Source organism: Zootoca vivipara, chromosome 1, assembly GCF_963506605.1.
Source record: "Zootoca vivipara chromosome 1, rZooViv1.1, whole genome shotgun sequence".
NCBI classification, from domain to species: Eukaryota; Metazoa; Chordata; class Lepidosauria; order Squamata; family Lacertidae; genus Zootoca; species Zootoca vivipara.
In genome coordinates, this window is record NC_083276.1 from 8315422 (window position 1) to 8338670 (window position 23249).

The 23249-nt window shown below is 46.1% G+C and overlaps 1 protein-coding gene and 1 non-coding gene across 2 annotated transcripts in view; one reads left to right on the top strand and one right to left on the bottom strand.

Annotated features, from left to right (window-relative positions):
- Positions 1 to 23238, top strand: part of MNAT1 (MNAT1 component of CDK activating kinase) — a 126203-nt gene extending 102965 nt beyond the window's left edge. The window contains exon 8 of the mRNA XM_035104252.2: positions 20527 to 23238. Within this exon, the coding sequence (XP_034960143.1) occupies positions 20527 to 20647 (121 nt within the window). The 3' untranslated portion in view covers positions 20648 to 23238. The remainder of the gene's footprint in view (positions 1 to 20526) is intronic.
- TRNAI-GAU (transfer RNA isoleucine (anticodon GAU)) lies at positions 7231 to 7304 on the bottom strand. The gene has a single exon. It is a non-coding gene; the product is annotated as a tRNA-Ile (tRNA).
- Positions 23239 to 23249: the final 11 nt, after the last annotated feature.

Sequence of the window (23249 nt, forward strand, 5' to 3'; positions counted from 1 at the left end):
TCTGCTTCTGTACTTAAGATTAAAATCTTGCTGTCAACCCAAAAGGGGGGCCTGGATGGAAAGGAAAATCTCATACTTTTGTTTCTGCCTGAGCCACAGAAGAGAATTAATTTGAACTATAAAACCATTAAATGGATCCAATGTTTGGCTTGATTTGAATGTTTTAGTATTTGCTTGGTTTTAAAGTGACCTCTAGCATTTTCTCTTCCTTCTTTAACGTATCACACACACACACACACGGTCCCAAGGACGGAGTAATTTCTGTCCTTCTGCTTAGTTTTTGATTATTTATTCCATTGCTACTCTGCTTTCTTGGCCCAAAAGGGCTATTTAAGGTGGCTCCTTATATTCCTGATGATACCAGAGGGCAGCAATTGGCTGCAGAGCCAGAACCATCATTTCTTTCTGCTTGCATTCAGCATATATTTGCCCTTTCCGAGGTCTCCGGCAGCTGAAACAGCAGAGTCCTGCCATGCACTATTTTGGCCAAGCCTTGGTGGAAATGGTATCTCCGTGAAATGTTTTGCGACCTGTTTTTAGAATAGGATCCTGGCTGCCAGATTTCCTAAGAAAGCAAAAAACAGCATCTTAAGGCAAGAAGTACAAATGAAAGCGAGGCTGTACAGCACACATACTCTTTAAATCTATTTCAATTCCCATACCTTTAAATTTAGCAAGCTGGCTCTCTCTCCTTCCCTTTCCATCTTCAAAGGAGCCTTGCGAATCCTCACATCCCTTTCTCTCTTTAAGTATAGCTCCCCCCCCCACCCTATGATTGTGGGGCCAGTTTTGTTAAAATCACAGATGGCGGTAGAACTTGTGGGGCCAAGTTGGAGGGCATTTATTGTTTTGTTTATACCGTTTCTGTACCATAATGTGGACACGGGATAGCTCATTTGGTAGGGCATAAGGTTTTTAATCTCAGGGTCGTGGGTTTGAGCGCCATGTTCGGCAAAATATTCCTGCATTGCAGGGGGTTGGGCTAGATGACCCTACTGGTCCCTTCCAACTCTACGATTCTATATGATTCATAAGACCCTGAAGTGACTTTGTTCTTAAAAACAGGAATAAATCGTACACAACTTTAAGCAATGCACTGTTCTTTAAGCTGCCTTCATCTCACATATTCAATCTCTGCTCCATATTAGCCCTGTTTGCTATATCCTACCAGAAGCCTTTCCCAAAAGTCCATGGCATAATCGCTTGGCTCCATCAACCTCTTCCAAATAAAATCTTCCTTTTAGGTTTTGTTTTGTTTTCACTGCAAACTGTAGTATGTGTGTGATTGCTCGCCTTCTCTGTTGCCTTTAATTGGGAACGTTGCCCATTGATTCGGTATGAACAGAAACCCTTTTTTGCCGGGGTGGGGTGGGGAGGGGAGCGATGGACGTGAATTATAGTTGTTTTAAAATATGATCAGATCTGGCACGTGGCTCAGTAAGGATGTCACAGCATTGTATGTCCTCTCACTGAATGGTATGGTATTCTTGACTAATCCAAGTGTCTATTTATTTGTTCAAAATAATTTATATCCTACTTTTCCTCCCTACGGAGATGAGAGTGGACATTCGGTTGTTTTTTTCCAAACAGCCAAGTGACACAGATAACACACAATATAAAGAAACCAGGCAGCAAGATCGCACAGATCATCAATGCACAATACTGACTGGTCTCAAATGGAAAGAAGAATTATTAGACTGCAACGGGCACCTTCCTGGTCAAAGATGGTTTGCGAAGACAACAGCCGGGTTTCTTTGCACAAATGAGATTTGGAGGTCTGGGTGCATATGCTGGTAAAGCTGGGTTTGTTTGTATTAGGATGAAAAGATTGTTTTCTGCTGCTCCAGAGAAATGGACACGGAGCAATGGATTCAAACTTCAAGAAAGAAGATTCCACCTAAACATTAGGAAGAACTTCCTGACAGTAAGAGCTGTTCGGCAGTGGAATTTGCTACCAAGGAGTATGGTGGAGTCTCCTTCTTTGGAGGTCTTTAAGCAGAGGCTTGACAGGCATATGTCAAGAATGCTTTGATGGTGTTTCCTGCTTGGCAGGGGGTTGGACTGGATGGCCCTTGTGGTCTCTTCCAACTCTATGATTCTAAGGAGACGAGGTGAGCCAAGGTAGAAAGCATAGCCCAGAAAGGAGACCTCCGTTACTGGGGTTCAAGAGCTTGAACTGCCTTGCAGCTCCTCTTTCCTGGGGCCCTTTGCACACTCTGCCACTGAGCTGCATCCTTTCTCCAGAAAGAGGCCTTTCCCCTTTCAGAGCTGGAACAGATAAAATAGGCTTTGCAGCACCTTGTGTGTATCTTTGCTGTTTTATACTGGACGCCTGAAATCCAGGGTTAAAGGTAAAGGGACCCCTGACCATTAGGTCCAGTTGCGGATGGCTCTGGGGTTGCAGCGCTCATCTCGCTTTACTGGCCGAGGGAGCCGGCGTACAGCTTCCGGGTCGTGTGGTCAGCATGACTAAGCCGCTTCTGGCAAACCAGAGCAGCGCACGGAAACGCCGTTTAACTTCCCGCCGGAGCGGTACCTATTTATCTACTTGCACTGCATGCTTTCAAACTGCTAGGTTGGCAGGAGCAGGGACCAAGCAACGGGAGCTCACCCCGTCGCGGGGATTCGAACCACCGACCTTCTGATCGGCAAGCCCTAGGCTCTGTGGTTTAACCCACAGCTCCACCCGCGTCCCTGAAATCCAGGGTTAGCATCCTCTTAAAGGACATTTCTTTTGTATAGCTTTACTTTCTGTAAAGGGAACTCCAAATGTTTGCCGCCTTCTCCTTCTTCTCGGCCTCCATTTTGCTTTCAGCCACTGCTGGGTTTCTTGTCTTGGGTCATCTTAATTTTTATTTGGATCCTTCTCTGTTGTTTTATCCAACTTTCTTTCCTTTCCCATTCTGCTTCAAGAGCTTTCTTTTGAAAAGAATACAATCTGTATATGAAAACATGGGGTTATGATTACATGTTTTTGCGGTTGGGGGAAAATGCTGAATGCTATTCTTGGAATAAAAAAAAAACACATACGAAACTGTGGAAACTAAACCATTTTCATAACTATGAGGCTGATTTTCTTCTTGCAACGTTTCCCATGTTGCCATCTTTTCGTTCTTTAAAAGCCTGTCTTCTGCCTCCAAATCATATTAGCATAGAGTTCCTTTCCTTTTCTATACTTAAACTTTATGAAATCCCCCCTATTTGAAGTGTATTGATTCTTGTTAGCGTTGAAGAGTGAAAAGCAGAAAGCAATTTAAACATGGCAGGGGCGGTTTGTTGCGCCGTTAATTGCTGGCTTTTGGGCAGCCGGTGCAAATTATTTTTATGGGGGAACTTCTGAGAGGTTCCCCACTGCTACCACAACATATACACCAGTAAGTACACTTATTAAAACTTAGCCCCTTGAAGATCATGCCTAAGTCTTAGGATCACATGTTGTTTTCTTGTCTCCGCCTCCTCCCAGTTTTTGGTTTTCAAAATCTGTTTCAGCTTAACAGGACATAGTTTTATTCAAGATGCTCAAATGTTGATAACTTTCCACCCCACCACACACACACACCGCCTTACCCTTTCTGGCAATCAGTGTTATAACATATAATTATGCCGTAAATATTCAATGTTCTTCATCAGAACTTGGCTCTCCTCCCAGGTCTGGCATATCATTTGCCTTTCTTGTTATAGTGACAGAGGCGGTTCAACAAAGGGGGGGGGTGGTCTGACAAAAGCAGCAGCCCCCCCCCCACCGTGATCCTCACTTCAAAGTTGGGAGGGGGGGAAGCGTGGCAACAATTAGAATTTTTATTAAATAGAAACATAGGAAGCTGCCTTATACCGACTCAGACCATTGAAGCACCTCACTTGGCATTGTCAGCACCAGGGTTTCCAGCTGTTTTGGGACTACAACTCCCATCACCGCTAGCGAGTAGGACCAGCGGCCAGGGATGATGGGAACTGTAGTCCCAAAACAGCTGGAGACCCAAGTTTGGGAAAACCTGGTCTACGCTGACTTGCAACAGGGCTTCAGCCCTGCGTGGAGATGCCAGGGATCAAACGCAGGACCCGCTGACAGCAGAGCAGATGCTCTAACCACTGGGCTATCTATGGCCCTTCCCCATATAAAGCGAGAGTCTAGTCCCCATGGTTCTGAATGAAGCACCGGTTTAAACAGGAACTTGGGAAGCTGCCTTATCACAAGCTGGACTTGGTCCCATTATTTTCCCCACACTGGCAGTGTTGTTGTTGTTTAGTCGTTTAGTCGTGTCCGACTCTTCGTGACCCCATGGACCAAAGCACGCCAGGCACTCCTGTCTTCCACTGCCTCCCGCAGTTTGGTCAAACTCATGTTCGTAGCTTCGAGAACACTGTCCAACCATCTCATCCTCTGTCGTCCCCTTCTCCTTGTGCCCTCAATCTTTCCCAACATCAGGGTCTTTTCCAGGGAGTCTTCTCTTCTCATGAGGTGGCCAAAGTATTGGAGCCTCAGCTTCAGGATCTGTCCTTCCAGTGAGCACTCAGGGCTGATTTCCTTAAGTATGGATAGGTTTGATCTTCTTGCAGTCCATGGGACTCTCCAGAGTCTCCTCCAGCACCATAATTCAAAAGCATCAATTCTTCGGCGATCAGCCTTCTTTATGGTCCAGCTCTCACTTCCATACATCACTACTGGGAAAACCATAGCTTTAACTATACGGACACTGGCAGTAGTCAGACCATTGGTCTATCTACCTCAGTGTTGCCCACACTGCCAGGAAGCAAGTCTCCAGGGTTTCAAACCGGCCTCCTGCCTGGTGATGCCGGAGGTTTAACCTGGGAGCTTCTGCATGTAAAGCTCTACCAGCGAGTTACAGCTTTCCCTTCTTTTCGCTAGACTACCTTCCCCGGTTTACCTGCAGAGGAGTAGCAAAGCTCCAGATAAAGTCATGGTAGGGCAAAGGGACTGGACTTTCTCTGCAAGACTTCTTCTGTAACGAAGCCTGAAACGTAGCTGACTCAGATACAGAGATCACTAGGGCTGTATTGCAAATATTGCTATTTGGTGGCGAGAACAAGACAAGCCATGAAGAAAGCAACCACCAAAGATAAAGACCCTAGTTAACCCATAGAAGATGGAGAGGCGATAGAGGTTCTGTTATTAAAGCAGCCGTGTTATATGTTACATGTTATAAAATTTTAAAATTGTGTAGTTTTCAATAATATTATAGGTTATAGCAAGATAACTTATGAATTGAATTGTATTATTCTTTTGCTGGTCTTTGACCGTATTAAAGTTTTACTTACTTACTTACTTACTTTGGGAAGATGGTTGCTCGCTACTGATCCACATACCCGCTTGGAACTTCCTAGTCAAATGTACAATAGTTCAGGACACTCTCTAGAGCACAGTCATAGAATTGGAAGGGACCCCAAGGGTAATTAATAATAATAATAATAATAATAATAATAATAATAATAATAATAATATATTTATACCCCGCCCATCTGGCTGGGTTTCCCCAGCTACTCTGGGCGGCTCCAAATCGAATATTAAAAACACAATACAGCGTTAAACATTGAAAACTTCCCCAAACAGGGCTCCCTTCAGATGTTTTTTAAAAGCTGGATAGTTGCTTATAATGCTGCTGGACTACAACTCCCATCATCCTTGTCAATTCCCCATACTGGCTGGCACTGGTGGTTCAATCCTCCTCAGTGGGGGCTTTCCCAGTAGGGTCGTCTTCTTCTTTGGCGATCACTTGTAGCCGAGTGAGATTGTCTTTCCATAAACACGATTTTAACAATGAGTCCATAAGCGACTGTGTAGGCCAGTTCTGGATCCACACATCCTTCCACAGTGGGGACATTGGTTTCCAGGCGGGAGTTGATCACGGCGAATGGGTCTCTGCACTACCACCCTCATTCTGCCATCAGCCAGCCCTCACCCACCTGCCTTTGTACTTCCAATAAGTCTAGGCATTGGCCCTGGCTCCCAGCTTCCTCCTTCTTAGCCTCAGTGTTGTTGCTGTGGAACTCAGCAGGGAGGGAGAGGATTGGGACAAAGCTAGCACCAGCCGGCTCTGCTGCCATTGGCTCTAGCGCCACCTGCTGTTGGTCTCCCTGCTTTCCGCCCTACCAGTCCCAAAGGGCACCAGCCTCCCGCTGATCCCCAGCATCTCCAGGCAGGGCTGGGAAAGACCCCTGCCTGAAACCCTGGAGAGAAGCTGCCAGTCAGTGTCAGGAACCCAGAGCTTCCCGTACTCTTTTGGGGAAAGGTTGTGGTTCAGGGGCAGAGCATTTACTCCGCACGCAGGAGGTCCAGGTTTCATTTATAGCCCAGGGAACATAGAGGGTCTCTTGTTCTTACACTAGAGCCGTGTGTGCACTTGCTGTGCTATAAACCAACACTCTAGAGGGGGTTCTAAATGGAGCACACAGGGGAAAGGTGGTCTCCCAGGGCGTTTGTGTGGACAGGTGTGGATCCTTAGCCGTGCGCCCATGTTTTCCTAGGGTGAGGCTCAAAATGCAAAGCTGGTTATGAATGCAATATTGCTTTTTGTCCCGGCAGTTCTAGGGCTTTGTGCACCGAATAACAGCACACATAAACACACCCCGCATTGCTGACAGAAGGAACCAGTAGCACAAAAATAGCTTTTCCTGACTGGCCTCTGCCTCCCTCGCCCTCCCATGCATTGAAAATCTGCCCGGGGATAAGTTATTCGGCAAGCACATGTCTGTTTGCAGGTGGCCCCGATGAGACAGATCCTCCTGCCACCTAGTGTTTGATGCAGCACTTTCTGTGCCTTCGGAAAGCTTACAGCAAGCAGTTTTCATGGTGCCCGCTCGGTGCCGGGCTTTCAGACAGCCTCCACAGGGTCATGAACTTGCTCTTCCCTCCTCCGAAGATCCATGCTTCCTTCGACAGGTTCATGTGCTCAAGAAAATGCAGCAATTCCAACTCCTTTTGTTCTTTACACAAGTATTTCTCTACCGCCCTTTCACAAAATACCAGGGCGGTGCACTATGAGAACATGCACACACACGCGCGCACGCGCGCACACACACACACACACACACACACACACACACACAACCCCCTGTTAAAAGCAGTGCAGAACAATGATTAAAATGACAGGCTATTTAAGAAAATTGTAACCAACTGTATAAGGAAAACTGGATTAAGTCATAGAATTGGAGAGTTGGAAGGGACCCTGAGGATCATCTAGTCCAACCCCTTGCAAGGCAGGAATATGCAGCTGCCCCATGCAGGGATTGAACCTGCAATCTTGGCATCATCAGCACCATGCTCTAACCAACTGAGCTATCCAGGCTGCACTTGGATGTGTGTATGTTTTAAAGTAGGAGCTGGAATTTGATAATCAGGTAGAGGCTGCTAAAGCTTGTGTACATAAGCAACACTGGTTCTGCCAGACATTCAAATACCCCTTATTTTTTGGAGGCCACATAAGAGAGAGAGACAGACAGACAGACAGGTAACTCAAGTGCCATAGCCCTGGAGTCAGGGCTATGGACAAGCTGGAACATGTGCAGAGGAGAACAAACAAGATGATCAAGGGTCTGGAAACCAAGCCTTATGAGGAAAGTTGGAGAAGGTGGGCATGTTTAATCTGGAAAAGAGGGGACTGAGAGGAGATATGATAGCCATCTTCAGATATCTAAAGGGCTGTCACATGGAAGATGGAACAAGCTTGTTTCCTCCTGCTCCGGAAGGTGGGACTCGAACCAATGGCTTCAAGTTACAAGAAAGGAAATTCCAATGGAAGAACTTGCAAACAGTAAAAGCTATTTGACAGTGGAACTGTCTCCCTTGGGAGGTTGTGGACACTCCTTTCTTGGAGGTTCTTAAGCAGAGGCTGGATAGCCATCTGTCAAGGCTGCTTCAGTTGAGATTCCTGCATCGCAGGGGGTTGGGATAGATGACCCTCGGGATCCCTTCCAACTCTACAATTCTGTGATTCTAAGATTCCCTTTCTTTCCTCTTAATCAGAAGAGGAATTGCACCTCTGCCAGATGAGCCTGTGGTACTAGTACAACTTGATGATATCACATTGCCATCTTCTGACTTAAGAATGCTCTATTGCGGAAGCCCCAGGACAACCAGACTCTCTCCCACTTCCTCAGAGTAAGACTGCTGGAAGCAAGCTGGGCCTCTTTAACTGGAGAGCCCACTTTCAGCAAAGGTGGAGGTTGTAGTTTGGACAGACCTACTGCCTCTATGTCCAGTGAGAGCTGGACCATAAAGAAGGCTGATCGCTGAAGAATTGATGCTTTTGAATTATGCTGCTGGAGGAGACCCTTGAGAGTCCCATGGACTACAAGAAGATCAAACCTATCCATTCTGAAGGAAATCAGCCCCGAGTGCTCACTGGAAGGACAGATCCTGAAGCTGAGGCTCCAATACTTTGGCCACCTCATGAGAAGAGAAGACTCCCTGGAAAAGACGCTGATGTTGGGAAAGATGGAGGGCACAAGGAGAAGGGGACGACAGAGGACGAGATGGTTGGACAGTGTTCTCGAAGCTACGAACATGACTTTGACCAAACTGCGGGAGGCAGTGGAAGACAGGAGTGCCTGGCGTGCTCTGGTCCATGGGGTCACGAAGAGTCGGACACGACTAAACGACTAAACAACAACAACAATTAGCAGCAAAATGGAAATCTGCTAGGATACCATCAGTGGAAGAGTGGATTAATAAATTAAGCGAGTATCTACTGATGGCAAGACTAACAGCAGCTGTAAGGAATCAGTCGAAGCAGAAATTAAGAAAAGAGTGGGAAAGTTATGATGAGTATATGAGGAAACATTGTTCGAAAGAAGATATGTTAATATGTGTAGACTAGGGGATATGAAGGGAAATAAAAACAAAAATAATAAATTAGAAATCTTAATAGCAAAGTGGAATTATATTGGAAGTAAATGCATGGGTGAATACAAGAGTGGAAAAGGAAGTCGAAAAAGTGCGGAGGGAAGTATAGGCGGGAGGGGGAGGGAAAGGGCGGGTAAAGGGGATTGTATTTATGTATATGATTGATTTTACCTCATTTAAGTTTGTTTTTCTTTTGTTGTACATTTTGAAATTTGAAATAAAGTCTTTTTTAACCATTAAAAAAATAAAATAAACAACAACAACAACAACTGCCTCTATATAGGGCTCGGTGTAAGGCTGACTGTTGCCGAAGCAACATCTAAACTCTGCTCTCCATTAGTATTGAGCCTCAGCTCTTGCCTTGCCTCGTTGGAGCTCAGGGCAGAACATCAGTTTTCTTGTTCCCTAAACCCACCAAGCCTGGGAGCTGGAACCATTGATCACCAGTCTCACTTGATAATCAGTTGCCAGGCAGTATCAATTGAAGTTGCAGATGGGCCGTTGAATGTTCAGACATTCCCCCATATAAAAAGAAATTCCCTACATAAACATAACTCAGAGCTTTCATACGTAGAAGCCTTTTTGAGGTTAAGGGACACACAAGCTCTTGTGCATTCACCTTCAGGCTGAAGTGGTTTAGTGCAGACATATTGTGCAAGTTTGCCTTAGACCTGTTCCCTGGCTGACATTTTTCTGGGTGCTTTCCATGTAATTTTAGTGACGAGTCCTGTCAGTCTGGATGGCAGATTATGGAACTAGCACAGGTAGTACGCCCCCCACCCCAAAATAAAATCGCATGACATTGACATGTCAATTGATGCTTCCATCTTTCAGTACGTTCAGAGCCGGCTCACCCATGAGGCAAGGTGACTGCCTCAGGCGGCAGGTTAGTGCAGATCTTCATTCCCCCCTTGTTGCTGATGCCGATCTTCACTCACCCCTTCTGTAGCAGGGAGGTGGGTGCCATATTGTGGTTCGCCTCAGGTGCCAAGATGTCTTGGGCCGGCCCTGAGTACATTCTTCCCATTAACAAAGAACACTAGGTCAGCCGTGAGGGGCCCTTCAGTCTGGACAAGCACTGAAGGAATTGGCTGAGCCCCTCTCTAGTACCTGGTACCAGGGACAAATGTTCCATTTGGTCACTGAATGTGCCGGCTCTATCCCAACAGTACCCTTTGCACCAGCTGGAAAATGCAGCCCTTTTATCAGAAAAAGATGTTGTCCTTAAAAAAAAAACCAGTTTAGTTTTTATATCTATAACTTCTTGTTGATTTTCCCCCAACACGGCTTTGTTGTTGAGGCTGCAATTCGTAATGGGTGTCTCACGGTTTCCTCCTGCAACCGTGAAGAATTCCAGCGGATGAGAAACGCTGTCTCTGCACAACAAGTTTCTTAGCTCTTTTCCTTTCCCAGGTGTGCAAAGTCACAAATAGATATCTGCACACTTCGGTTCTGATGGCTTGGCTCCTGCGGCTTCAGGAAATCGTATTAGCCCCACAGAACCATATCATCTACAAACATGGATTTGGATTCTATGGTTTTTGTTTTTTTAAGTCCTCCTTTCTCTAGCATCCTCATTCATTGTTGTCTTCACTCTAAAAGGAAGCTGAACTTCTCTGCTTGTCTGCTCCCCCCTTATTTGTATTTTTAACTGCGTTTCTCTGGAAAGTCTATCATGGTGAGATGGAGCGGGACAATAAAACGCAGTGAGTTATGTACAGACTTTGTAACAAATAGGAAAAACAGGCGCAGTGTTTGATGCAACAGAAGCCAAAGAATAATGGCGCTCATAATACGTTGACAAAAAGGGGGGCAGTGAGTTCGTCTGGACTGTTTTCTGCTCACTTGGAATCAGGGCTGGCTCACAGAATAATAGAATTGCCGAGTTGGACAGGATCCTGAGGATCATCTAGCCCAACCCCTTGCGAGGCAGGAGTATGCAGCTGACCCATTCAGAGATCGAACCTGCAGCCTTGGCGTTATCAGCACCACGCTCTAACCGACTGAGCTATCCAGCTTGATGGGAAAAGTGACCTAGGTGAGTTTGCCTGGGGTTCTGAGCTCAGGCTACCTATCCTTGGCTGTCCACTCACAGCAGCTGAAGCAAAATGGCACTTTGTCATGCTGGCAACGCCAACCTACACCGATTGTTGTTAACCTTTTCTAAAAAAATAATAATTGGGGGGCAAATTTACATTGGTGCCCATTCAATACATGGCGAGTGCGTGAGTGATTGCGACCAGAGTCATGCAAGGTGGAGTCTGTGCTGCGCAACAGGGGGATTTTCAAAACAAATTAAGAGGTTGGGGGAATTTGCAGGAACTTAGTTTCAGCAAGGGTAATCCATAGATCTAAAGGGAATTTGTGCTAAAATTCTTGCATTGTGGCATGTGGGGAAACAACCGCATTGCATTGTGGATGGCAGTTGCCAGTTCTCACAGTCCCAGACTATTTCTGAGATTATCCTCTTTGTTACCATTGCTTATCAGTACTGTATTGTGGCTTCTGATAGCCTCCCCCCCCCCCCGACCTACGTTAGGCTGAAAGGCGGTGATTGAGCCAAGGGAGATTTGAGCAGGGGTTTTTTCTGTTCTATGTCCAACACCACCACCTTGATGGATCAGCCACGAACTTTGATGCAAAAGCCAATTAAAGGTGTCATATTTGCACTTTTAGCCATTCATCAGGAAAGGAATCAAGCCAGTCGGTTCAGCAGGATCTGCGTTCAAATGGTCGGCTTTGCTGAACAGGACCCGCAACCTCCTTTTCTCTGTTCCATTTCCGCCGAAGTCTTTGAGAGTACTTCAGAAGTATGTCAGAGCTAAGTGGCTTGTGGCCTGCTCCTGTGGCTGCCTGCTTTCCTGAGTGCCCTGCTCAACAGAGACGGGGGGAATGGCAACACTGGTCTAATGAGAAACTCAAGCTTTCGGATTCTGCCCAGTTGTGTACGTGGATGAGAGGGAGCAGAAAGCCAAGGGGGAGCCAATGGGAATGAAGAAGTGTCCCTCACGCTCACTGGCATTCTCACCCCCTCCCTGCAGAGCGAGATGCATGCGAAGCCCGATTTAGCCATGGCCTAAATGCTCTGCGGTCCCCGAGCATGCAATCTATCCCCACCATGCAGCGGGGAGCGCGTTTGCCGGATTCCGGCCCGGGGACTCGACTGCAGTGTCCTTGCCAGGCAGACGAGCTGCTCAAGGATGTGAAAATGCTTACTTGCAGTTGTTTCTGCGGAGAGATGATTGATTTGCTCTATCTGGAGGGTTTCGGACCTGGAAAGCCGAGTGCAGCAGAAAATGCGCTGGCTGTTTTGGCGGAGCCGGGTGTTGAGAGGACAGACAGCTGGCCGATGACCTCAGGAGAATGACAAATGCAGGGCCAGGTGTCTGGGTCCGCTACAGAATGCCTCGAGCTAAGCCAGGCCCCAGCTCGGAGGAGGGTGGGCGGAAGGAGCTCAGGCCGAGAGGAGGAGGAGGCCCCCCAGCGAGCTCCGTTTGCCGGCTCTGATGAACAGGCAGGGGCTTGTGCTTGGAGGCTCGGCCTCCAGGGAAGCAGATTCCCTTGTGCATTTGGGGAGGCAGATTTCTGCTTTCTTTTGTCGTGCTGAAAAAGCTGGTTGGAGCCGACCTTGTTGCGCAGCCAAGCGATGGCATGCGGAATGTTGTAGGGATGAGATCACTGCTGTAATCTAAGACACCAGTGGCTGTTCGAAACACACACACACACACACACACACAGAAAGAAAGAAATTAAAAAGGCATTTGTTACCCAGCATAACCCATGGGCCTTTCTCAGCAGGGTGTATTTGCACCTGTTGAAAACCTCAGTCGCCTAAAAAAAAAATTATGGAAGGAAATGTAAAGTTAGCACTCCCTGCATGTCGAAACAGGAGCATAGGGATTGTGGAGTGAGGAAGCCGGCGACTAAAGGAAACTCAAATGCTTCTTTCAAGTTGGAATTATGCAAATCAGTAGTTTTATGCAAATCACTCTGGGGCGCAACCCCCAGAACAAGTTGCTTGGAGGTACGTTTGATCTGTTTTGACTTTTATCCCAGTAAACGTGTTTAGGAGGGGAATGGCAGTTTCTGTAATCCTCCTGGTTTTGCCTGGACACATTTATGAAATCATTGCAGTATCTGGGCTAGGATGGCTAGATAATCTCCGTGTGCCCCCTGCACAAGAGGTCTGGAGGGTGGCAACACAAGAGCGGGCCTTTTCTGCAGTTGCTCCCCATTTGTGGAATGCTCTCCCCCTTGAGGTCCGCCTGGTGCCTTCATCGTATATTCTTAGGCTCCAGGCAAAAATGTTCCTCTTCTTGGGCCGATTAATATTCCACAGCCTTTTAAATGAATTCGTGGGGAGGGGGTGTTGTTTTGTTTTTCTTTTGACTATTTATTTTGTGTTTCTAGCCTGTATTTTTATCTTGTAAACCATCCTGAGATCTTAGGTTTACATCTATATCAATCCATCAACCAACCAACCAACCAACAGGATAGGTTGTGGAGGTAGAATAGAAACAGCAATAAGAATGTGGGGTTGCAGAAGCCCGTGGAGCAGGAGATCAACATTGGGAGACCTCCCAAGGACAAGGTAGAAAATCCCTGCTATTGTTTGTACCGTGGGGGTCTTTTTTATCCTATATTTTAGCAGGATATATCCTATATATCCTGCTAAAAGTTCCATTTATTCCAACAAGAGTCTTGGGCCAGACCTGAGTGCAGGGGGTGGAGCTGCCTGTCTCCTTCTGCCTCCTCGGTCTCTATGTCGCCCCTTGTAGAACCCATCAGGAAGGAGGAAGAGGTTGGGAGGTAAACTAGAATTAATGGTAAACTTCTCATTGGCCCTGGCTCCAAATCCTGTCGACCTCCCTGGCTTACCATTCCCAATGGGCACCAGCAGATGTGTATTGATGACACTCATCTATAAAATAATGATCGTGGCAATAATGACAGTGATAATAGTTGCGGTGCTCCCTCCCCCTGGAAGCAGGCCTGAACATTGCTTGAATGCATTGCAAGGCTTTTTGCTGATTTGTTTTGGCTGCTTACGTCCAGGATCTGGATCAATCGTACTAGCAAGCTTCTTTTCTCCTGCTCAAACCAATGGCTTCAAGCTACAAGAAAGCACATTCCGACTAAACACCAATAAACACTTTTCTGACAGTGGGAACTGTTTGACAGTGGAACGGTCTCCCTTGGAAGGTTGTGGACTCTCCTACCTTGGAGGTCTTATAGCAGAAGTTGGATGGCCATTGGCCATGGATGCTTGAGTTTAGATTCCTGCATTGCAGGGGGTTGGACTAGATGACCCTTGGGATCCCTTCCAATTATATGAGTCTGCCCCAAGGGAGATTGGGACGCGGTTGGCGCTGTGTTTAAACCACAGAGTCTAGGGCTTGCCGATCAGAAGGTCGGCGGTTCGAATCCCCGCGACAGGGTGAGCTCCCGTTGCTCGGTCCCAGTTCCTGCCAACCTAGCAGTTCGAAAGCATGCCAGAGTGCAAGTAGATAAATAGGTACCACTACAGCGGGAAGGTAAATGGCATTTCCGTGTGCTGCTCTGGTTCGCCAGAAGCGGCTTAGTCATGCTGGCCACATGACCTGGAAGCTGTATGCTGGCTCCCTTGGCCAATAACACGAGATGAGCGCCACAACCCCAGAGTTGGTCATGACTGGGCCTAATGGTCAGGGGTCCCTTTACCTTTACCCCAAGGGAGAGGGAAGGAGTTAGGAAGAACATATTTCTGCATTTTTCTCCCACTTTAAAAAGCTGCTGTACTGTCCTGCCCCCCCCCCCCCGTTTGTGATGCTGAGGTTAAATCAGGGAGCCAGCAACGTTTTCTAGTGAGTGTGCAACTTTCTCCCCTCCCTGTCAGACAACTGGCGAATGAATGAATCTTATCTTCCCCATGCCGTCTCTTAAGACATCTGGGCAGCAGATTTTGAGGAGGGAAACATCTGCATGCCAAATACTTGCAGATGTATGGTGCACTGTTGACAGTCTGTGTAACGCACGCTTTCAGGCTGCCCAAGCGAGGACAGGATAGGGCAAATGATGCTTCCGTCGCCCATGTTTCCAGGAAGAACCGCTTTGCCTTTTCAGGGCTAGGTCTGGGCCCTGCCCCAAGAGAGACAAAAGGCTATCACATGGCACGTGACTGCTGATTAGTTTCCCCGAACACAGGCTTTCAAGACCTTCTGTCAGTCTTGCACTAACACCAGCTATTCCCCACTAGGGCTGGGCAATATCTGGTTTTCAACATCACGATATGTCACCAGCTAAACATCGCAATATACCGCTATATCGTGATGTCTGAAATAAGGATGGAGCTATGCAGAGTCATTGGCCGGCTTCACGGTTTCCCCCTCTTTGTTATTTTTGCACAGCACACAGAAACACATCATGATTCACGATATATTGCCAGGTCAACAATCATGAAACCGATATAACAATATGGACTTCAAACCATATCGCCCAGCCCTATTCCCCAGTCCTTCAAGCTGTCACCTACCTTGTCACAGATGAATGGGACCCACTGAGACTTAAGGGTCCCTTCCCCACCAATCCTGGACTTGTGAAACCACGGCTGAAGAGGCCCCCCCCCCCAAGACTGGTCCCCAGTTTGCAGCAGACGGCTGGCTTTTGTTTCTAGGCAGCACTTAACTTATTCCAACGTATAAATATTGGATTAAACCTCCTGCTTGGCTGCTCAAAACAAATATTCACAATTCGCACATCTTGAGCAATTCAAGATGCCTGCTGGCAAACTAGGTTTTCTGCTGAGGTGTTTTAAGAAATGTGCCAAAACCAATTTCTTTGTCATTTGAAGCGGGACGCCTTTGGGTTCCCCCCCCCCTTCCCAAAGAAACCTAAAGGAAAGGATAAAATGTTTCCTGGGCTAGCAGGAATGCAAATTTAATATTTAAGGGGTGGGGATATGTTTTTGCCTCCCATGTACACAGTCTTGCATATGAGGAAGCAGATTTTTGAAGCACCCCTGAGAGATGGCCAAAGGCTGGTGGGGGCAGTTGGGTGGAGGAATGGCTCGACTGCCCTTCATTGCTGCTTTTGCCCTATTCATCAAGTGTTGTTATTTTTTCATATAAATTTATTTGGTTTCCAGATTAGAATTTTACAGTCACATATCCAACATACAACATAGAAACAAGATTGCAGAGACTCCTGGACTTCCTCCCTCCCCTTTTTGGGTCCTATTTTTAATCATTTCCTCCTGCATCTTTTATAATACTCCAAATCTTTTATCTCTCCATTATATCCAAAATTCACCATTATACTACAAGTGTTATTCCAATCCTGCTAACAATTTTAACTGCTTACAATGGTTTTTAAGATAAGTTATAAATTTCTCCCATTCCTTATTCAAATTTTGGTCTTCCTGATTTCTGATTCTTCCAGTCATTTTGGCCATTTCAGCATAATCCATCAACTTCATCTGCCATTCTTCTCTGGTCGGGACTAAATCTTCTTTCCATCTCTGGGCCAATAACATCCGCGCAGCCATGGTCGCATACATAAATAGTCTTTTCTGCTCCCTTGGGATTTCAGCACCTAGAATTCTTAAAAGGCAGGCTTCAGGTTTTTTAAATAAAAGGTTATTTTAAACATTTTAAAAAACTCATTATATATCATTTCCCAAAATTCTTTTACTACCTTACATTTCCACCACATATGATAAAAGGCCCCTTCTTTTTCCTTACATTTCCAGCATACCTTTGACCCTCATCAAATGTTATTAACTGGGGGAGTTTGCCGCTTCTAGATCCGGGGCCGCCCTCTTACTCAGACGGCTATCGGAAAGGATTTGATAAATTAACATAGAATCCGTTTCTTGATGGCTGCTGGCCAAACAACACCTTTTTGTGTTTGGAGGCAGTGCTGGCGATCGGATTTTGAGAGCCCTGCAAAAGTGAGAAAGGTTTTATCCTGTTGGAGTGATTGGCCCTTTGCTGACTGTGTTTCCTGCTGGCTTGAGGCATTTTGATGGAAGGGAAATGTTGGAACTTGATGAAGAAAATAACTTAATCATTTGCACAACACTTGTGAACTAAAAAAGCAATAGTGAATACTGCTGGGATTCGCTTGTATGACTTCCGTTCCTGATCTCTGATTAATGTGTGCTTTGTCGCCATTTCTGCTCCAGTCTCCCGTTCTGACGGAATTGCTTGGCATGCCTACCAGCGAGTAATCACAAGTACAGTAGTACCTCGGGTTACGAACACGATCCGTTCTGGGTCGCAGTTCGTAACCCGAAAAGGTCGCAAACCGAGTGCCATTTTTGCGCATGCGCAAACCCGTGCGCTGCTTCTGCGCATGCGCGGAATGCGCGCACGACGAAAATACTTCCGGGTTTGCGGAGTTCGTAACCCGAACTGTTCGCAACCCGAGCGGTTCGTAACCCGAGGTACGACTGTACTGTATATTCCTGCGTATAAGACTACTTTTTAAACCAGGAAAATCTTCTCAAAAGTCGGGGGTCGTCTTATACGCCAGGTCGTATTTCTTATATGGCGAGTATGTCCCAGAATCTATATTTTAACTGGAAAAGTTGGGGGTCGTCTTATACACCCAGTCATCTTATACGCGAGCTTTCTTCCATTTGGGATTAGGAAACCGTGCCTTGTGATCCCTTTAGCTTTTGTTTGTGGGCAGATTAAGTACTCCAGGGGAGTGACGAGTTTCCTTCCCCTTGGAAGGAAACGCAGAGGTCTCTGGATGCCTCGGCAAGTGTAGGGGCCAGACCCCCTTCTGCCTCTTCCGTTGAGACACTGCAGCAGAACTGACCTTGGGGGTTTGCCCTCCCTGTTCTGTCTACGTAGCATCTTCACAAAAATAACCAGGTTAGAAATAGTGCTCGCGTCTGCCTGTTCTCTTTATTAGGTGCAAGACAGAGACTTTTGGAAAACCGTAATTAATCAATTCATCCTTTAAAGCCCCCCACCTTAAAAAAAAACCAAAGAAACAAAAAATTATTGGTTTTGAAACAAACACAAGAACCATTAAACACTTATCCAGCAGTGCATTTGTGTGAACAATCGAAATCAAGACCACTCAGTTTTCTCAGTGGAGAGGTTAAATAATAGGTTTGAACGTTGAATGTGTATGTAAGCTTATTACTAAAGTCAGTGGACAGACCTTTATCTCTTTAACACTTTTACAACATTGGTGGGATCTTCCTGCTTATGACATCTTCCCTGTAAAAGCAGGCTTCGTTTAAGCACCCTTCACGGAAACTAGCTGTAAATTAGAAGATGCAACTGTTTTACTGGTGGTCCCTCCCATGTTCTCTCCCCAGCTAGCACTGCAGCTGTTTCAGGTTTCTCGGGGAAGCGTATGAGAGAATCTGTGGGTGGGTTGCAAGTTTACGCTTGAGCTGCCAAGTGGAGAGATGGAATGACTCTACCTTTCCAGGAGGCAAGTTGGACCAAGAGATGGGGCGAAACCAAAACAGCGAGTTGTAATCTTGCTGGTTTGAGGTGGAACTGCGAAAGCTGGTTTTCATTCGGAATTCTGGTGTCTGTGAAGGGCTGAGACAATCAGCTGCCCATTTATGACAGGATAACACCTTACGATAGAGATAAGCAACTGACAGCCAGGGAGCAGGGAGAGGGAGGGAGTCAGGTCTTCCATGGGCTTCCTGTCTGGCCTCCAATATACTTCCTCACCTCTGTTCATTAACTTCCAACCAAGACATTGGGTGGGGCATGGAAACATAGAATTATAGAGCTGGAGGGGAATTATAGAGCAACCTCACATTTGAAACCTCCAATTAAGGAGAGTCCATCACCTCCCAAGAGCGTCTCTTCTACCATTGAACTGCTCTTACTGTTGAAGTTTTTCCTGATGTTTAGTCAGAATTTCCTTTCTTGTGAATTGAAGTCATCGGTGTGACTTCAGGAGCGTCTCCACCCCCATCGTTCTGGCCGGACACTGACGTCCAGCACCGAGGGCCTTCTGGTAGTTCCCTTGCTATGAGAAGCCAAGTTACAGGGAACCAGGCAGAGGGCCTTCTCGGTAGTGGCACCCGCCCTGTGGAACTCCCTCCCACCAGATGTCAAAGATAAAAACATCTACCAGACTTTTAGAAGACATCTGAAGGCAGCCCTGTTTAGGGAAGCATTTAATGTTTAACAGACCATTGTATTTTAATATTTTGTTGGAAGCCGCCCAGAGTGGCTGGGGTATAAATAATAAATTATTATTATTACTACTGTATTATTATCGGTTCAAGTCCTACCCTCCAGAGCAGGAGAAAACAAGCTTGCTGCATCCTCCATGGGACAGCCCTTAAGATATTTGAAGATGGATGTCCTATCTCCTCTCAATCTCCTCTTTCCCAGATTAAACATCCCCATCTCTTCAACTTTCCTCCTAAGGGAACCAATTCCAGACCCTTGATCATCTTGGGTTCCCTCCTCTGCACCCGTTCCGAGTTACCAATATCCTCCTTAAATTGTGGTCCTCTAGAAGTGGTTGGACTTTGACTCCCATCAGCCTCAGCCAATGTGGCCAGTGGTCAAGGATGATGGGAGTTGTAGTCCAGCTACACCTGGAGGGCTACAGGCTCCCCACCCCAAAAGGGCTCCTCTAATTATTTCCTTCCTAGCATAAAACAGCCGCCGAGGCATTGGCCAGGTTCTCTCTTTCGGCCACCCCTGCTGATTCCCGCACAGAGGAACCCTTGGGTACGAGCATCCATGGTGCATCGTAAGGGCACTGCTGCGCCAAACAGAGTGGGAAGGTGGCCAAGATCCCTTTGCCTCTGTCTCAGCTGGTATGGGAGTGAGTCAGAGGTGACCATTCAGGTGTTGCTCAATTCAAAACATCATCCCTTTGAAAAGATAGTAACAAAACCAGCTGCACATCAAGGCTCAGGCGGTATTTATGGGCTGACAGCGCTACTGAGCAATAGTAACTGTGCAATGTTAATATGAGAGCCATGCTATAGGTTAAAGAGGAGAAACAAGAAGATTGGACCCACCAATGTTGTAAATGTTGGACAGAGGCGATGTGAGATCCCCAGTGGGGTGGACGTCTAGCTCTTGACATTTATTCACCAATAGGTGGACTAGATTAACCTCAGGGGCCCTTCCAACTCTGCAAATCTAGGATTCTGGGAACTCACACAGAGTCATTAGTATCTCTTTACAACCATAATGAGTGCTCTAAAGATTTCCCAAAGCTGGGCTACACAACAGGTGAATAGGTTTTATGTTGTTGGGCTCTTTCCTGCGTAGCAGCTTCGAAACCATTTCAATCACATTCATATGAAAGTTGTACTGATGGGAGCGATATGGGAGCAGCTTAAACTTTCCATCTCCTTTCTTGGATATGCGAGAAAATGTTGGGCAGGCATCTGTTGAAGTTTTTGGTACTGGGCGTCCTGACTCCTGGCAGGAGGTGGTTGAACCAGGTGAGGCACTGAATCCGTTCACCCTCTCTAATTATGTGAATGATTAATCCAACAAGGAGTGTTAAATCAGATTTGGTCTCTGCCGTTTCCGATTCCGAGGTTTTGAGAAGTGTTCAGTGTCTGTGGCAGTGTATCCCAGCGGTGGGAACCAGAGAAATTGGCTTTTCTTTCAATTCCCATCCCGGAGCATGAAATGCTTGTTTCTCAGCTCAGACAATGCCTTTCTTTGTTCTAGGTATCTAAACCACGTCCGAGCCGCCTCCCCACAAGATCTCGCTGGTGGCTATACTTCCTCCCTTGCCTGTCATCGAGCCCTTCAAGATGCCTTCAGCGGGCTATTTTGGCATCCTGGCTAGGCTGGGAGTAACAGACACTGGAGCGGAGCGAGCAAAGCAAAAAACTTCAGGTGAAAATTGCTGCCGTCTGCACTCTGGCCAGGCTGCCGTCTGTCTTTCCTTCCTTTTTTGTGTGTGAAGCCAGCTGCGCATAAATATTAAAAACATGATGTACAGAAACTTTCTTTTTAAAATGGTGGTCATATTTCTTTTTCACTGGTGGAATGAGGGTAAGGGTGGGAAAGGCTCTAGTCACTTTGCAGCTAGAGGCTAATGGAAGAGAATGATTTTGTTTTGTATGTTTGAGGTTTCAGAACCAGACTTGTAAAAGATTTTTAAAATAAAGTTAGATCGTTGTTATTAAATTCTGCAGATTCTGCTGCTGCACTTCAGGGTTTTATTTGCACAAGCACTGAAATGCTACTTTTATATATTGTAGCTCTGCATTAAGCGCAAAGTTCTTTCATCTCCATAACACTGGCTTCTCCTAATGCAAGCAAATGGGGGTTTCCTTCCTTGAAGTACGATACAAGAACCGGATATGGGACTGATTTCTAATTCATTCTACTTTGCGTTCTGAATTATGTAAGTTAGAATGATTGTGCCGCAGAATGCAGCAGCTCTATTAGGAACGTCTTATCTTTCCTGCTGTAGAATAAAATTGCAAGGGTGTCATCATGCTGCAGTTTGCATGGCTGCCTATATGATATATTGCCTATATGACAGAACAGTGGTGGGGGCAGGCAAGCCACAGAGGAACAGCCAGGACAGGGCAGGGCAGCTTCTTTGCCAATCATCATGCTCACGACAATGCCACTGTCATTTTGAAAAGATATCTATCCATATTCTTCAAATAAATATTTTGATACTATATACTATACTAAACTGAAATGTTCAAATGTTTCTTTGTCCTTGAATCTTCCTGCCACACCTGCCTTCCTCCCCTCACACCAGTGTGCCACACCACACCCTTTGAGAACCACTGATTTAGACAGAACTTTGGAGAGTTGCAAGTGCTTTGTAGCCCAATGCCTGAATTCATGGCGGTTGCAACTTCCTGATTTGCAATCCAGTCTCTTAGCCACAATCCTATACCACTAAATATGCTAATTTTAATTCAGTGGAATGATGCATAGCGTCGGAAGGACAAGCACCCAAAGGATTCTCTCCCTCTCCCTCTCCCCTCAACAGAACAGAAAAGCTATTCAGTCTGCAGCTTGCATCATAACCTCGTAATTGTACCAGTTGTTCTTTTCTCCCAGGGAATACAATAAATTGCAACTCAGCCACTCCAATGCCTGTTTGGAAAGTTCTTGCTTCTTCACAAACAGCAAAGCAGCTGCTTGGTTTGTTTTATTATATTGTACATTGCTTTGAAATCGATGAAATTATAAAATAAATGAATGAAATAAATTTAATGACGACAATGAGTTACTTCGGACAGCCATCCAGGCAGCACCTAAATGTGCCTTTCGACATTTCTCAGGCAAGGCAGATTGGTGTAGATAAGCACTGTGTTCAGAGTGACTGCTGATTTCAATTTGGGATGATGATGTTTATTTATTTCAATGACTTTTACAGCCTGCTTTCTCCCCACAAAAACCTCAAAAGTGGCTTGCTCAAAAATAAAATTCACTACTAAAAATAACTATAATATTTAAAATATAAAACACAGCAGCATTAATACCAACATTTAAAAATAATTTTACAGTGCTCTCTGAAACAAAATAAAAAGGGGGTGGGGAGAGAGACTTTCAGCATCTATCGAAAGATGTGAAGTGAAAAATTTGGATAAATTTCCCAGAGACAATTCCAAAGTTATATTTCTCTCTTTGGTGATCACTCGTAGCAGAGTAAGATTGTCTTCCATAAACATGGTTTTAACAATGGGTCCGTAAGTGACTGTGGAGGCCAATTCTGGATCCACACGTCCACCCACAGTGGGGACATTGGTTTCCAGGCGGGAGTTGATCACGGTGTGGATTTGCCAAGCGTGCCTTCCTCTTAGCACGTTTCTCCCTTGCGTCCTGAGATTGAGTTTCTTCAAAGCCCATGGCACCTTTGTCTACTAACAACAGGCTAGAGAGCAGGTCCTCTGATGCCAAGCTGAAGACCCAGGCAGGTTCACATAGTTCAAGGTGGTCCTTTAAAAAAATCTAGTTCTGGGTCATTAGAGGGCTTTAAAGGCTTACAGCAGCACTTCCACACTGTGTGTGTTGCGGAGAGAACCAGTTGGCTTGGGTAGGTCTGGGTTGCGGAAGTAGACCCAGAATGTGTTTCTGTCATGATTCAAACATGGGCAGGGCTGGGATCCAGAGTCAGCTTTAGTTGCACTCTTTCTGTAGTCTATATCCCAGCTGGGAGCCCACTGCCAATTCCTGGTGCTCCCTTGACCTGCTGCTGCTGCTGCCACCTTGGTCACCTGTTCATCTGGCATGAACACAGTGATGGCCTGGGTTTCACCTCATAAGATAACCTGCTTAGGAGATGGTCATGTTTATCTGTTTATTCAATTTAGACCCAGCCTTTCCTCCTGAAGCAGCCCAGGGGCAGGAACAGGTGTTGTTTCAAGGCTACCAAAGACACAGGCTGTTTCACCTGGTTCCTTTAACCTCTCACCTCA